The sequence below is a fragment of the Mustela lutreola genome, chromosome 4 (assembly GCF_030435805.1).
Source record: "Mustela lutreola isolate mMusLut2 chromosome 4, mMusLut2.pri, whole genome shotgun sequence".
NCBI classification, from domain to species: domain Eukaryota; kingdom Metazoa; phylum Chordata; class Mammalia; order Carnivora; family Mustelidae; genus Mustela; species Mustela lutreola.
The window spans coordinates 55,831,687-55,848,439 of record NC_081293.1 but is presented as its reverse complement, the minus strand read 5'-3'; the positions used below and the strand labels follow the sequence as shown (position 1 = coordinate 55,848,439).

General features: G+C 52.9%; 1 protein-coding gene across 8 annotated transcripts in view; it reads right to left on the bottom strand.

The window, feature by feature from the left end:
• Nucleotides 1–16,753, bottom strand: part of LRRC20 (leucine rich repeat containing 20) — a 111,254-nt gene that overhangs the window by 28,818 nt on the left and 65,683 nt on the right. For all 8 annotated transcript variants that reach the window (XM_059170033.1, XM_059170029.1, XM_059170032.1 and 5 more), the window contains one exon: nt 16,144–16,293. In XM_059170033.1, the coding sequence (XP_059026016.1) occupies nt 16,144–16,293 (150 nt within the window). The remainder of the gene's footprint in view (nt 1–16,143; nt 16,294–16,753) is intronic.

Genomic DNA, 16,753 nt, shown 5'->3' with positions numbered 1-16,753 from the left:
CTAGAAATGGGTCACAAAATACGAGTTGTGTAATTTCTTAATGCATACAAGTTCGATGCTCTGATACCCGTATCTCAAACCAGCAGTGCATAGTCTAAAGATGAAAGGTAAAATTCACACGAATCATTTGAAGTGTTAATTTCTCCTTACACAGAAGGACCTTCAGTGGCAAATGAAAAGCACCGTGACGCCCTGAGAGCGACCTCGGGAAGAAGAGAAACGCTACGTACCTTTTTTTTTTTTTTTTTTTTTTTTTTTTTTTTTTTAAAGATTTTATTTATTTATTTGACAGAGAGAAATCACAAGTAGATGGAGAGGCAGGCAGAGAGAGAGAGAGGGAAGCAGGCTCCCTGCTGAGCAGAGAGCCCGATGCGGGCCTCGATCCCAGGACCCTGAGATCATGACCTGAGCCGAAGGCAGCGGCTTAACCCACTGAGCCACCCAGGCGCCCCGCTACGTACCTTTAATGGCAATTCTCTCCTGCTTTTTGAATGAGGATCCTGCATTTTCATTTTGCACTATGCCCCAGTGATTATGTGTCTGGCTGTGCTCCTCCCTCCTCCCTCGGGTCCTCCAGGATGCAGCCCTGAGCTGTGGGAGATGAGCTGCTCTCATGTGCCAAAGGCCTCTCCCAGGGCTTGGTAGTGAGGGCAGAGCCCCTCGCCCTGCACCCCCCCCCCCTGCCGTGCACTCTCTGTACCCACACATCTGAGTACCGGCCACACCCGGGCGCCCACTCTGTCATGCTGGGGCTCAGGGAGACAGGAACTGTACCTGATTCATCTTTGTCCCCTTCACCCAGCCCTCTGAGGGGCACATTGTGGTGGTCACTCAGCAAATACCAGACAACTAACGGCTCTTCCCACCCCCAACCCTGGGGGCACACAGATAAAGCGAGGGGCCTAACTGGTCTGCCTCTCATTTTCCCACCTTTGGGGACATCCTGAACCCAAAGCTCCATCAGCAGAACCACAGCTCACCCCCCACAAACCCAGGGCCTCCCCAGCAGCGAACTTCTTAGATGGCCATGCCTTAAACCAGAAAACACCCCTATCCAGATCACATTTACAAGGTCGCTATGTTGGAAGGGATGCCGGAGAGCATCCGGGCCAGTGCTTCCCAGGCCTGCCTTTGCCAGACATTCCAAGCATGCTGCTTCCTCGGGGTCTTTGCACCTGTAGTCCTCTCTAGAATGCTCCTGACTGGTTTATTTGCAGCGCTCGTCCTTGTCCAGTGTCACTGTATCTATTCCAGGGTCCCCTCCCATGGGTTTCTGCCCTCTCCCCTGTAGTCTTTCCCTCCACAGCATCCATGGTCACCTAACGCTGACCTGTTGGCACACGGTCTCCCCTGTTACGGCCGGAGCCGCACGATGCTGGGGCTTTGCTCTGCTGCGGAAAGGTGCCCACGTCACAGCGCCCGGTCTGCGTGGAGGACTCCGTGTTGGAAGAATGTGCAAATGAATAAACCAATGAATCAGAGTATCACCCTCACAATTTTGCCAAACTTCTGTTCCACGCATGCATTTTCTCTTAAAATTGAGTCGGTTTTTATTACGTTAAAATGAGAAAAGTTGCTATTACTTTGCATAAGAGTAATGTTACTCAACGTTCACTGGCCGCTGAGCCCAGATGAGGACTCTGGGTCTTTGGCGTATTTACACCAGCGGAGGGTGGAAGAGTGGAGGGCAGGGGGTTGGCTGCTCCCAGAGGCTCTCCAAAGCCGCATGCCTAGAAGGGACATTTGTTCTCAGATGAGAATTGGCCCAATTTTCCTGGCTGTTTGGTTCCTGTGGGTATGTTTCCCTGAGCCATCATTTTCTGAGAATCTGCCTGCCACACTCTGTGTGGTCTGGTAGTCGCCACACCCCCAAACCCCCAATTCGCAGGCCACCTGCCAGTGCAGGCTGTCACAGGTCCCTCAGGGAGCCTGTCCGGCCCCCACGAGGTAGCTGCTGGTGACAAAGACGGCAGTCTCGAGGGCACGGCGCCATGTGCTAAGCTCAGTAGCACGTGCCGGTCAGTGTTCTAGCAGAGAGGTGGCAGATGTCAACCGTCCCCAGGTTTGTTTTCATTCCCATGGTCAGGAATGCCAACTCTGGGAAGGCCTTCCCACACCTGGGTGCTGGACCTTCCCCTCCGGAACATGCCACATTCCCCCAGTAGCTCTTGCCCGCTAGGTGACACAGATGCGGCTGGGGTACAGCCCCACGTAGACAGGGGAGGCCACACGGTACGTGTGTGACCGTGCCAGGCTCTAGGGTCTGGAACCTGTAGGTTCAGTCAGGCTCTGCCACTTCCTGATTACATGACCTTGGGCAAATTGTGTATCTTGTCCTCAATTTCTTCATCTGTAAGATGAGGACAGTACTGGACTCTTCTATAGGACTGCTGTGAATTTAAGTGAATTAATACATGAAAAAGGCTCTGAATAGCGCCAGGCACACAGTCAGCCCTGTGTAAGTATGTGAGACAGACAGATGGACAGACAGATGTAGCAGATGATGTCAGGTACTGCCAGTGAACACAGAAGTCCAATTAGAAAGGAGTTACCTGCTAGGTGTGTATTTCTAACTGCCCAAACCTGGAAGAGAATGCTCTTTGCCTGAAGTGACAGTGAACACGGAGGACTTTGGGGAGCAGTGGGGAGCTGAGAAGCACGGCCCAGCATCACAGCAATGGGGGCAGGGAAAGGAATATCCCCTTTCTTGGTTTTGTTATCCTCAATTTTTTTTTTTAAAGATTTTTATTTATTTGATAGAGAGAGATCACAAGTAGGCAGAGAGGCAGGCAGAGAGAGAGAGGGGGAAGCAGGCTCCCCACTGAGCAGAGAGCCCGATGTGGGGCTCGATCCCAGGACCCTGAGATCATGACCTGAGCTGAAGGCAGAGGCTTAAACCACTGAGCCACCCAGGCGCCCCGTTATCCTCAATTAAAAAAAAAAAAATATTTATTTATTTGACAGAACGAGACACCGCAAGAGAGAGAACACAAGCAGTGGGAGACAGAGAAGCAGGCTCCCCACTGAGCAAGGAGCCCGATGTGGGGCTTGATCCCAGGACCCTGAGATCACGACCTGAGCCAAAGGCAGATGCTTAACGACTAAGCCACCCAAGCGCCAATCTTCAATTTTTGACATGTCCCAAAATGCTATTTAAAAAAAAAAAGAGAGAGACTCTCATGAAAGCATTTTGGACCTGAGTCTAATGACAGTCCCAAACTGCCTCAGAACTGGGAGAAGCAGCCACCACTGCAGGCAGCTACAGGGTGCCCAGCACCAGGCCTGACTCGGAGAGGGTGCTCTGAAAAGACTTGACAGATAAGGAACAAAAAGATTGCCATAGGCTGACTTGACCACAAATGCCCCAAATTCTTCTTGCTGCTTCCAGCCTGACACAGGGCTAACCCCAAATCATGGTGTGTGTGAATGTGAACAACCCGTCTGAAATTTGATAGGAATGAGTGTTGCCTTTTCCCAGAATGGGGTCCAACCAAATGGAGTCAAAACAGAAAGTCCCTAGGGCCAAAGGAGCTTAGGAAGAAGAGCCTGCTGTTCAGAGTGGTTCTCAGGCAAACCTTTCTGGAGGCAGGAATGTCTTGTTGGGCTTGTACTTTTTAATTAATCATGCTGGGTGATGGTGCAGTCTTGGCCTTCTGATAACCTAGGCCCTCCACAGGTAGGGACTTGACATTTTGTAAAGCTTGGAAGAGTTAAGTCTTTCATGGGTCTGTCTGTCATCATTCTCTGCATTCAACTCTGCTTATAAAGTCCTTCACCCACCCTTTTGGAAGCAGCCCACAGTGTTTTTGGAATGAGACAGATCCAGTGTCAGATTTCAGTTGCCCCACTCCCTACCTGTGTGATGTTGAGCAAATCGCCAAACCTCTCTGAGTCATTTCGTTCATCTCTAAAAGAGATGATAAAAGTCACCTCTGCCAAGATGCTAGGAAAATTGAAGGTGATGATACTTGTACAGAGCCTGGCACATAGCAGGTGCTCAATACACACTTAACTCTGTCCTTGCCTAAGATATAGGAAAGAGAAAGGACATAAATCATTTTACAGTCCAGAAAACCCAGATCATAGGTGTGTGGTGGCCCCCTGCCCCAGGGCAACCAGGAACTGGAGAGAGCAGGGATTTGATAAGGGTCAGGTCTTTCCACCTACTGAACCCATAGCACTGTTCATAGTTCCAGGCCCGGCTCAAGAAATGTGTACAGAGCTTCCCAGGCAGAGAGAGCTCCTGTCCACCTGCTCCTCCCACAGCTGGAAGAGGAGGTTCCGGTGATTCTACAAAAGCCTCCCGATGACGTTCATTCTAGGAGCGTGAGAGGGAAGAATATATGCAGAGCCCTTGAGTCATAGCTGGGGCAAGACAGAGACGCAGAGAAAAGCTACTGAACGGCAGGAAAGAGATGGGGCAGGACATGCAGAGCATTTATGAGAGTGCCATCAGTCAGATAAAAAGCTTGCTAGCTCCCTGGCTCTGGGGGAACCCCCACCCTGGGCTGATCCTGGCAGGGCTCCCAGCAGAGGGGCTCACCTTGCTCTTTCGCCTTGAGCCTGTGCCAAACGGGCTTCCCATAGACGGGTCTTCAGCCTTCCTCAGACTCCGCCCCTCCTTCCGCTCCACCCAGCCCTGGCCCCATCTTGGTGTCTGGATGCCTCTCCCTTCCCGGAGGATAGGGGGTGTTCATTCCATTTCCCCTTCCCTTGTCTATGAATCTCCAGGAACATGGGGAGCATCTGCACAGAGACCCTGTCTGTGCCATCACGATGCTAAAGGCAATGCAGGGCCCAGCCCTCGGTCATCACTGAAGGCAGCAGGAAGCCTAGCACTCGGCGGGTCTGATCACTGTTGCAGAAACCAAACACCATGCCCATTGGAACTACAGCATTTTGTTGTTTTAGCTCCTGAGATTTGGGATTATTGGTTCTTGAGGTGCAGCCAGCCCATCCCGACTGATATGATCTGTTGAACTTCAGATGCGTATTCTTGCTTACAAAAGCAGTGCATGCTCGTTGTAGAAATAAAGACCTCACAAAAACACAGGGCAGAAGAAGATGAAACTCCCAAGTATTTCCACCCCTAGAGAGTATCAGAGTTGTTTGCTCTTCATTCTTCCATATTTTTTTAAGTATATACTCACGGACGGATGGATAGATTAAAAAAAAAAACACAAAAATGTAGGGGCACCTGCATTGGTTTCCACTCAGGTACTGAGCCCCATGTCAACAGGGGGTCTGTTTCCCCTCTACCTCTACCCTTCCCCCAGCCCCAATCAATCAATCAATCAATCAATGTTTTTTAAAAATGCAATCATAGACTATACACTCTTTTGAGACCCGCCTTTTTCACTCAACAGAGCTTAGGCAGCCTTCCAAGGTATCGGTTACTGCATCCTCTGGGGATCACAGCTCTAAAGATTAAGAAAATTGTGGATACAGTCAGCCCGGCCCCAGCTTCCAGCCCCCCAGGAAAGGCTGCTCTCTGAAGTCCGGCCTTCTTTAGCAGCAGGCTCTTAAAGAGGAAAGGCTCCAGCAAGGAGGCGGGGCTGGATCTGCCGGGAAGGTGGCCTCTCTCACAGCTCAGAAACTTTTCTGAAAAGTGTGAGGCCCCAGGAAAGGAAGATCTTGCACCCTTGGTGGATGGGTCCTTAAAGGCCTTAAGCTCATCAAAGGGGCTGCATTGAAGCTGGGGCCCAAGCGGGGCTTTCCACTGCTGAGCTTCAAAGGGGGGCTGGAGGTGCTCCTGAGAGGCCGAGTCTGTGTCTGGCCCCTTGGGTGATCGGTGAATCGGTAAATCGGGCTCCTGCTGCCTTGTCTAAGTGTTGTGGTACTAGGCTGGAGTTGGGGAGGGATTCCAGGAAAGAGCTCTCCTGCTGGACACCAAAAGTTCAGCTCATGGGGTCTGGGGCTGATAACAAAAAGTAATAAGGACATGGGATGCCTGGGTGGTTGCGTCTGCCTTCGGCTCAGGTCATGATCCCATGGTCCTGGGATCGAGTCCTGCATTGGGCTCCCTGCTTGGTGGGGAGCCTGCTTCTCTCTCTGCCTCTGTCCCTCTGCTTGTACTCTCTCTCTCTCTCACATGAATAAATAAAATATTTTTTAAAAAAAGTAATAAGGACACTAAAAGCTCTTGAGCACTGCTGTGTTTCACGTACTTGTTCTCAGGGCTTCCCTGCAATCAATGTGTTCATTTTCTCATAACTTATGAGCCCCAGTTTGCAGAGAGATAAAGTAATGTGTCCCAGGTCAAACCCCAACCTCTCCCCCAGGTCTGACTTTCCTCCCCCAATTCCCAAAACCAGGATTTGAACCCCCGAGAGAAGAGGGCCCCTCGGGCACCTTGTTTTTTCCAGCGCTGTTTCTCTAACCCTGCTGTTCTCAGAGAATAGACTGGGCAAATCCCTACTTCTGACCTGGATGGAGTCCCTCTCCTCCTGTGTCTGTGGCCTCCTGCTGAGGCCCCCTGAGAAGGTCTCCCGTGCAGTGGACAGCAGGGCTGAGAGGGAGCCCTGACAGAGGGCTGTGAACTGCAGACAGGATGCCTGATAGATAGGATTAGTTAAGCAGCCCCTAGACACTCAGCCTGGCACTTGAACATGAAATGGACACCCTTTGAAAAGTAAAAGCCCTCAATCAATGGCATTCTTTCTGTTAAGGAGGTATAAGACCCATGAGACTTAATTCTTGGAATTTGGAGCCTTTGCTGGAAGCCAAATTGAAAGCAAACATTAAAGCAGGAATCGAAAGGGAAAATAAAAGAAAAGGTGGGTGCGGCTGGGACACGTGACTTATGGGAAAGTCACTGAGACACGGTGCCACCGGAACAGCCCACACGCCCTCACTTGACCCCCACTCACTGGGCACCGGCCATGGGGTTAACTGCTGCATGACCATGGGGAGGGTGTGGGGAACACTAGTGTCTCCCCTTAACAAGCTTATACACGTGTGTGTGTGGGGGGGGACAAATAAATAAGTAAGATTATTTCAGATGGCTAGGAAGGCACTTAAGATCAGAGTGAAGAATGAGAAGGAAAGAGCCCAGGGGAAAGCTATCAGGAAATCACACATACAGGGCCCCAAAGTAGGGAAGACCTGACACATCCAAGGAACAGAAAAGGGGGCAGTGTGTCGGGAGAGGGGAGCAAAAGAAGAACACTGTTGGGGGGGCTGGGACCAGGTTAGACAGGACCCCAGAGACGTCTGGAAGACAGTGGGTTTACTCTCCATCAGATAGGAGGCCAAGGGAAGCATTTCGAGAGTAAGTCTGCATGTTTTGTGTTGATTTTGTATCCCTGGGAGCTTGCTGAACTCATTAATGCGTTCTAGGAGGGTTTTTTTGTTTTGATTTTGTTTTATTTTGTTTTGTAGATTCATTGGCGTTTTCTATGCAGACAATCATGTCATGTGCAAATCATGGCAATTTTTTAAAAAAAGATTTTATTTACTTGAGAGAGAGAGAGAGAGAGAGAGCATGCCCCCAAGCAGGGGAAAGGGGTAGAGGCAGAAGGAGAAGCAGGCTTCTCACAGACAGGGAGCCTGATGTAGGGCTCGACCCCAGGACCCTGAGATCATGACCTGAGCTGACACTTAACCGACTGAGACACCCAGGTGCCCCAAAGAGGGGCAGTTTTATTTCGTAATTTCTAATCTATGCCTTTCTTTATCTTGTGTGGTGTAGTAGTTAAAACTTTCAGGATGGGGGCAGACATCCTGGCCTTGTTCTCAGATTTACAGGGAAAACATTTCAACATTAAGTCTGATGTTAGCTATAGGATTTTTATAGATGGGCTTCACCAATTTAAGGCACTTCCCTTGTACTCCTAGTCCGTCAAATGCTTTATCTTTATCAACAAATAGGATCACATGATTCTTTTTCTTTAGTCTTTGATGTGATAGAAAACACTGATTTTTCAAAAGCTTTTCAAATGACACATCTGGAAAATGAATAAATCCCACTTGCACATCTGGAAAAATGAATAAATCCCACTTGGCTGTGGCACGTAATGCTTTTTATACTTTACTGTATTTGATCACTAATGTGTTGCTGAAAATTACTGTGTCTAAGTTCATGAAAGACACCAGCTGATAGTTTTCTTTGATGACTGTTTTTATCTAAATTTGAAATCATAGCTCGACGGGCTTCATAGCATGGGCTGGAAAGAATGCCCTTCCTTTTTCTTTTCTGGAAGAGGCTATGTAAAATTGATGCTAGTTCTTGTTTAAACATTTCCTAGAGTTCTCCAGTGAAATCAACTGGGCCTAGAGAGTGTATTTTTTTTTTTGCTTTTTAAAAAAAATTTACATTCAATTAGCCAGCACATGAATTTCAGATGCAGTGTTCAATAATTCGTCAGTTGCGTGTCACCCCTAGCTGGGCTAGGGAATTTACAGAGTTTCCAAATGCCACATTGTTCGCAGTGGACTTGGTGAGTTTTGAGCAGGAACCAAGCCAAGGAGCAGCAGCTCCCCGGCCCCCATTAAGAGGGGAGGGAGGGCAAAGCACACAGGTTTCTTGGGATGGAATCCACCACACCCATCCAAGTTCTAGCCCTGTCTAACCCCGGGACGTTATGGCGCCCTACCCTGGATGCCTGAGGTGTTCTCTGATGTATCCACGTCAGAGGAAGAACAAAGGTGTGGCGAGACCCCAGCTATCCGGTGCGCTGGTGGACTAAGCTTCCAGAAACCCACCGCAGCAGCCACGGCTGGCCCTGCTGCTTAACCTGGGGGCCACGACACACTTCTACATTGTTGAGTCACAAAGGTGCACCGGCCTGGCCAGTCTCTCTTGTGGACGCAGAGGGCTGAGGTCCTCTGGCCCCATGAGGGCTGTGTGAGTGGGGGCGCCGTGTGTTTCTTTCTGCTCTCTCTTAGCCAGGGCTCAGAGTCCAACTACCTGGGCTCCCAGCATGGATGGGGGCTCTGGGAGGAAACCTATTCCATCCAGCTCCCAACACTGTCCGCGGTCTAGGAGCAGCTCGTTATGACATTCCCTTATTTATCATCCCTGCTGAAGTGTGCATTCTGGTGTCTGCTTAATGGACCTCTCCTCCCCCAAGTTCTTCTTATTACTTCTGCATTCTCCTCATCTTGGACAACAGCCAGGTCGGACTCCGAGGCCTTGGACTGACCCCAGGGGATGGAGGAAGCCTGCTGATTCCATGAAAGGGCAGATGAAGCCGGCTTGCAGTAATTAGGCAGCCAGGCAGCAAGGGACTGTGCCGGCCCCAGAAACACCTGCCCGCTGAGGACCTTGGCCGTGACCCTGCGTCAATGAGCAATCATGTTCCTGCCTGCCAGGGCCCCCTGCGGCGCGGCGGGCTGGTGGGGTGAGGCCGTCAGTGTCCTTCCATTGGCCCACGCTTGGCACAGACAGCTGCTGGCCACAGCGAACAGAGGGGCCAAGAGACAAGTCAGGTTTCTAAAAGCCACATCTGCATGGACGGACACAAGGAAGGGGAGGGAAACCAGGTCTGGAACTCATGAAAGCCAAGTTGCTAACCATCTGCCTCAGGAAAAGAATAAGGGGAGTCTCGTTGTACCAACAGGGGCCACCTGCTAAAATATACTGCTAAGTGAAAAAGACCAGTAGCAAAACAAGAAGCTCCACAACGGGCTTCTGGCTGTGGGCCCGCAGTCCCAACCCTCCTTCCTCGATGTGAGGCCTGGGGCAAGTTCCTGATCCCGACCCTGCCTCAGGTTCCTCATCAGAAACAAAGCGATGATCAAGGTTGAGATTTAAATGACTTCATACTTGCCAAGTGCTTTTCCTAGTACCTGCCCATGGCAGTACACCGGAAATGTGACCAACATTTAAATACATTTATGTTCACACTGGCATGGATTATCTCTAGAACTGGAAAAGTTGCCTAGGGGTGGAGGAAATGGGTATCTGGAGATGGGAATAAGAAGGAGACTTATTCTCCCCTATTTCCCTCTCTGACCCTTGGAATACTGTACTGTGTGTGTATAAGGAAGCCTTACAGTCTTACAGTGACTAGAGAAATGGACGGGGAGTGGAGTGCTCAGAGCAGTTCAATCATTTGCCCAAGGTCACACAGCTGGGAAATGCCAGGGCGAGGTTTTTGGACCCCAGTGGTAAACCAGTTCCTCCAGGGTCCTAGCACAGTGGCTGGCAAAGTGCGGCCGCAGACAGATGAGCAAATAAGGAATGGCAGAAGTGTCCTCCGTCAGAGGGCCAGCTAAGAAATCCTGAAAGCCACCCACAGATGGCTCGGTGGGATCTCTAGTGCTTCAGGCCTTTTGGACTGAGACTTTGCAGTAACTCCCATCAAGAGGTAGAGCCTAGTTCCCACCTCTTGAACTTGGGTTGGCCCTGTGACCGCTCTGACCCATGGAACGCAGCAGACGTGACTTCGGGGCCATCAAGCTGGGCACTACCCACACTTCCTTCCTTGGGGAGTCCAGCCACTGTGCCATGAGGAAGTCCAAGCAGATCCGATCCCACAGGGATCGAGGCCCTGGAGGCTGAGGGGCCTCCCTGCCCAGACAGGTGACCTCAGTCTACACTATCAAGCAGAACCGCCAGCAGAGACAAGTCAGCCCACAGAGCTGGAAGGAATAGCACACTGTTGTTTGAGACCAATTAACCTTAGGGTGCTTTGACACGCAGTAATAGAGCAAAGAAACGGGTCTTCTGTTGCCAAGGATCCTCCTGGAGCAATGCACGCTTGCCTAGACCTTCTAAGGACAGCTGGTCCCACCCTGCCACATCCCAGCTCAGGGCTACACTGGAGAGGAAAGCAGGTCTTCTGCTCTGCCCCACTATGACAGTTCAACCTGCTACTGGGGGTCTGAGCAAGACCCACAGAGGAGTTTTGAGCACCAGCTGCCTTGAGCCCATGTGCCCTAGGAGGGATCAAACGCTGGGAGGCACCGAGGGAAACACGCCACAGAGAAGGGGCCATGGTGGGTCTTTGGAGGAGGTTTCTCCTTCGGGGCACAGTCCTGTGGGAGTCAAGTGAGAGAACAGAAAAAGCAAGCAAAGTGGGGACACTGAGGCAGGAGGCCCCTGCCACTCTGTTGTGACGAATGACTACAAACTAGGCAGCGTAAAAACAAGACCCGCTTCTCTTCTTACAGCTCTGGAGCTCAGAAGACCACGGTCTGTCTCAGAGGACTACAAGCACGTTACAGAGCTATGTATGGTCTGGAGTTTCTAGAGGAGAGTCCGTGCCTTGACCTTCCTGGCTTCTAGGCCCTTGAGGCCATACCGCTCCAATCTCTGCTTCTACCATCCTGTCTCCTTCTCGGACCCTCCTGCCTCCTCGTGAAGACCCTCGGGAGGACATCCACGCCCCTCTCACTTAACCCGGGATCTCTCTCCAAGTCCAGGTCCTCAGCTTATTCTCATCCGCAAAGTCTCTTTTGCTGCATAAGATAACAGAGTCACAGGTGGTGAGAACTAGGACGTGGACATCTGTGGTAGGGGTCATTACTCCACGCACCAGTTGATGGGAAGTCGCTCATTCGCCACTCAGCGCGTCATTTTGAACACCGGCTGCTGTGGACCAAGTCCTGTGGTGGAAGGTGCTGGAGCTGTAGCGCCCCACCCCAGGGGTATGCACAGATGAACTCAGCCAATCTGCACAGGAGCCCTATGAGGTAAAGACTTTACCGTCATCATTCCATGATACTAAGGGGGAAACTGAGGCACAGGGCCATTCAACAACCTGCCCAGGCTTAGAGAGCTAATAAGTGGCAAAGAGCCTTAGTCAGGACCCCAACCAGGAACAGATGGCACCCTCCAATTAGGACAATCATGAAGGCTTTATTTGCAAGGAGCTGTTTACAAAGGCATAGGGAGCTATAGGGGAATGTTAAAGGATCGTGCAGGAACCCCGGGTACGGAGCAGGGAGCTGTCACCACCCACAGCAACCCTGGGATGAGACAGTCATGTGGAGGTTGCCTCAAGGGAAGTGACCTCGGGATGAGGTGGGCCTCATGGGAGGTATTCACTGAGCTGCTTCTCTGCTTCTCTCTCACCCCCTGATCTCCTGCGGGGCTCCCCAGTGGCCGCCTCCAACCACAGTCACAGGGGAAGAGAGAGTAGGATCAGAGGAAAACAGGAGACAGCAAGCCCCAGAACTGGGTGTCCATGCTTTGAACACCGAACAGCCCAGCCCCTCGTCTTGGTGCCCCCCCCCACCCAGTTCCTGTGTTGAAGCCCTAGCCCCTTGCACCTCACAGTGTGACTGTGTTGGGAGGCGAGGTCTTTTCTGAAGAAACCCAACCTTCCGACTCCTTGATGTCTGACTCCCAGCTGCCAGGACTGCGGGCAATGAATGTCTGTTGGTGGAGGCCTGGGCGGCGGTGTTCTGTTCTGGCGGCCGCAGCGACCCGATGCTCGCACACGAGGCAGCCCTGACTTTCGCCTCCTCAGCCTGCCAACCACACTTGCCGTGCCACCCCTCGGGGCTTAGGTGGCGGTCTGCTTCCATACCCGCCTCCCCTGAGAGACTGGGGACTCCTCAAGGACCACGTCTAGGTCTTTGTCATTCTGTCCACCCCAGATGGCTGGTGCTAGGAGGGTTAACTGAGATGACACATGTCAGTCCCTCCGCGAGAAGCTTTGAGGGCTAAGTGCTCCGCAAATCTGGACCCTCAGGTTACTACTCACGTGTCCGTGCCCACAGTCAGGCCACAAAAGGTGCTCCCGAGGACCTGCTGCACAGAGCTGAGAGGCCGGCTGTGAGCAACTGAACAGACACACAGACAGCAGCCAGGTCGCTTATGAAGACAGCACGCCGACCCCCACCCTGCAGCCCCCCACCCAGGGAACCAACCCAGCCTCTGTGGGAACCGGCCCTGGCTGCCAGTCTGCTCTCACTCACACTCACAGGGACTCAGACGGCAGTCTCTCCAGGAAGCCAGCTATGACTCCCAGAACAATCAGCCCCCAAAATGGCCAGGACTTGATTACCAACAGACAGTCTCCCTAATTCTTGTTCCAATGTCCAACTTCGGGTCAACTGGAGAAAGGCAAAAATGTACCCAAACCAATCCCATGGGCCGCTTGCTGCGAGCTGGCCTGCCTCCAGCTCTCCTCTCCCCTGCAAGCGGAGCACAGCCTTCCCTTTTATCCTCTTCCCTTTTATCCCACTCCTCTGCCTGCCTTTGAGTCTCTGCCAGATGCCGGTGACAGCTGCTGGCTCCCCACCCCCCACCACCGCACCAGAGCCAGTTCTGAATACACAGCCTCTGCTTCTCATCTGGGTGGCTTTTGTGGATTTCCACAGGTGTGCAGGCCCTGGGCCCAGTCATAAGAAGAGCTGAATGGCTCACATTGGGAGGAAGTGGGGAGACGGGCACCTGGGAGAACAGGGAACAGAGGAGCCGGAGTCAGACAATGAGACACCCTCCATAGGGCGCACCTGCTCTTTGCACAGATTCCATTGGTGCCGCGGGCTTTCTTGGGTTTTGCTTTCTTCTTCTAGAACATGGGTGAAGGGCATCAAGATGATGGAGTCATTTAAAGATGACCCAACTCTGAGGGGGCTATGAGCCTGACAGAAGCCAGTCCCCAGGGCGCCCACCGGAGACAATGTGGCAGGTGGCTTTCTCCTCAGCACCGAGGCAGTCTGCCTCCTCTGTCAAGAACCAAGAAGAGGAAGCTGGCAAGCCAGCAAAGCCTTATTCAAGCTCTCCCTTCATACATAAAGGGGGAGGGGAGCATTTTTTCGATTTGAAAGAGAAACCACAAATCCTGGCTGGGGCCCAGGGCCATCGCTCGGGGAGCCAGGTGCGGCTCTCAGCTCCAGCCCCTCCCTGCCCCTGGTCACCAGCCCACCATCGGCTGCTGCCACCGCCACCGCCACCTCTGTGAGGTCCAATGACTGTGCACAGCACAGCTTTCCCTTTGTGATCAGGGCGGCGTGGGGGAGGGCGGCCAGCCACACGGGGGGAGTGCAAACTGCATCCTTGAACGGACGTCTGACCGGAAGGGTATTATGAGAAACAATTCTGTAGTGAAGGCACAAAGGTGCGGGGCTCCAGGCGCGTTTCTCTGGCATGTGTCACCGTGCCCCCTAGAGAGGGCCTACTTATTCGTCCCCCAAGGCGCTGCCAAATGTCAAGTCCTTTGAAAGTCCTTGCTTTCCATGCCCACCTGCTGCCCACGCCACTCATGCCACAGGGAGCATGGCAACGTTTCCTTCCCAGCGGCCTCAGCACGCCGTCCATACCAGTGCACAGGAGATCCTGGGCTCCTTAAGGGACACCCTGGCCTACCAGTCTCTTCCCCAGCCTCCAGACACACACCTGGAACACGGCAGGGACCCAAGGGAAAGCGGAATGAAGGGAAACACAAGCGAATTCGGGTGTTAGCTGGCTGGCCTTCCTGGAGGTCCCTGCCAAGCCCCGCCATGCAGTTTTGATCCTTCTACTCTCCTCTGGGAAGCAAACATCTCTAGGGGACCCAAGGGGTACTGCAGGAGGGCCCAGAAAGACAGCCCTAGCCTGCACGGTGGAGCATGTGGGTGTGTGGCTCTGAGATTCCTAACAAGCCTCCTCTCCCTGACTTTCCTTCCCCAGCCACCAAAGGACGTGGCAGAAACGTCTCCAACCATGGGAGAGTCTTCCAACTTACAGCCCACGGGCTGGATCCACCATGCAGGAGTTTTATCGGCTTCCAGACTATATAAAAACTGGTACAGTCCCCATTAAGCCCCTCTCTCTAGCTTCTACTGAATAAAACAGAACATTCTCGTGGCATATCTGGCTGAAGCTAAGTGGGGTGTGTTTTAGTTTGTCACAGTCCCCCCCACCCGCCGCCCAAGCTCAAGTCCTGATGCTCATCGCTCACACGCTAGTGTCTTAGGTATCTGCATGTATAACCCGAGCCATGGCCTCAGCTTCGGCATTTCAGAATGACTGGAACAGGTTTTAAAACGCGCTCACAAGGCCCAGGCCCATACTCAGACATTCTGGCTCAACTGGCCATGGGGTAGAGCTAAGGTGACTATGTTTGTGGAAAATTGCCCCAGATGATCCTAATTTCCACCAGGGCCAAGCATAGTGGTCCACGGGGCCTGCAGGCTTTGAGGGCCCCTCTTGCCGGTGCAGAGAAGCAGCCACGAGAAAAGGGCAGAAGATGGGGAAAGTTAGCCTGGTTCAAAGTGCCCAGGGTGCCTCCAGGGAGCCAAGTGCTGCCCTAGGATCCACTCCACCCCCCCAGGGGTTTAGGCCCCAAAGCAGCGAGGCCTGTGAGCATCACTCAGAAATGACAACACAGACCAATCCCTCCCCACTGGGCCACTTGTGTGCAGCTAGCCGGTGGCCTTTCCAGGCCCTGCCTGTAGACTGTTCCCAAGCCTTACACCACCTGCTTCTTGTCCCCGGGCTGCGTTTGCCAAGTCATGCCTCCCTCTCCCCTCGGGGCTCTGCCCGATGCCCTCACCTCCCCTACAAGGCCTGGAATCAGCCGTGTGAGGTATGCCTGTGCACGACCTCCTGCTGCATCAGCATGTGACTTACTGGTTTCTTGCAACAGGCCCTGACCTGTCTCATGCCCCTACCAGACAGAATTCCAGAAGGCAGGAGTTGCCTCTCCTCTGCTCCCTGGGCCCTCCTCAGTTTTCCCACCCATGGCTCACCGAGCGGCAGGGGACTCTCGTGGAAGGTAGAGGGGCTGCTCTGCAGGGAAGAGCAGAGCAGGCACTGCAGCAGCCACCACACCTGGCTCGCCCAGCCAGAGAAGCTGTTTCAAGAGAATCCATGATGCTACATGCCGGCCGCTAGGCATGCAGGAAACCAGGGCTAGGGTGGCAGGGTACAAAGAGGACTGGTTCAAGCCTACTGAGAAATAACTACTTATGGGCGTCAGGGCCCCACACTGTCCTCTGGTCTGCTCTGAACAAGATAGTCACTCCGGGACCCCACACCCTTGACCATCGGTTGATCTGATTCACAGCCAGCCAGCCAGAGGAGCAATGCTTACAGTCCTCCAGGCCATAGGGACGACATGGTTCCAGCCTCGAAGCCTCTCCCCGGAATGATTTCCAGAGTCTAGCTGACCGGGCCCTGGCCCGAGTGGACACTGTCCACACAGAGCTGGCACCTGAGGGCCAAGGGCTGGCCATGCCCTCCCAGCGGGGCCAAGCAGGGCCTACCTCGGAGCTGACAGAACGTGGTCATGAACTTGCTGGTGAGGGACTTGAGCTCGTTGTTGGCCAGCGTGATGAGGTGGATCTGGTCGGTGACATTCCGCAGGACCTTGTAGATGCCAATGGGGAAGGAAACCAGTTTGCACTCGGCCAGATCTGCAGCCAGAGAGCAGAGACAGAGCAGAGTCAGCCCTGGCTGCTTGGGGACTCGCCCCACACCATGAGGCCCCCGACCCTGCCTCTGCTCCCCACCTCCTTTCTCTCTGGCCCGTCTCCCCTGGGCCAGGCTCAGAATTCTGCCCTCCCTCTCCCAAGTGCCCTCATCACCATGGGTCATAGCCCTCTCTCTCTGGCACCCAGAACCGTGGGTTTGGAACCATCGACCAAGCAGAGTTGTCAGGAAAGTTAAATATGAAAAAGACTCAACGTGCTAACAAAATGCCTGGCAGGTGTGCAGTGGGGGTGGGGATGCCGTTTCTAACACCCTCCTCCACTTCACCCTCCCCTTCCCACTCTACCCAAATCCTCTCTATGCTTCAAGGCCAGCTTCCATCCCACCTCTTTGGAAATCTTCCTGAACCATCCCCACTACTGGGATCACCCTCCTCCAACCCAT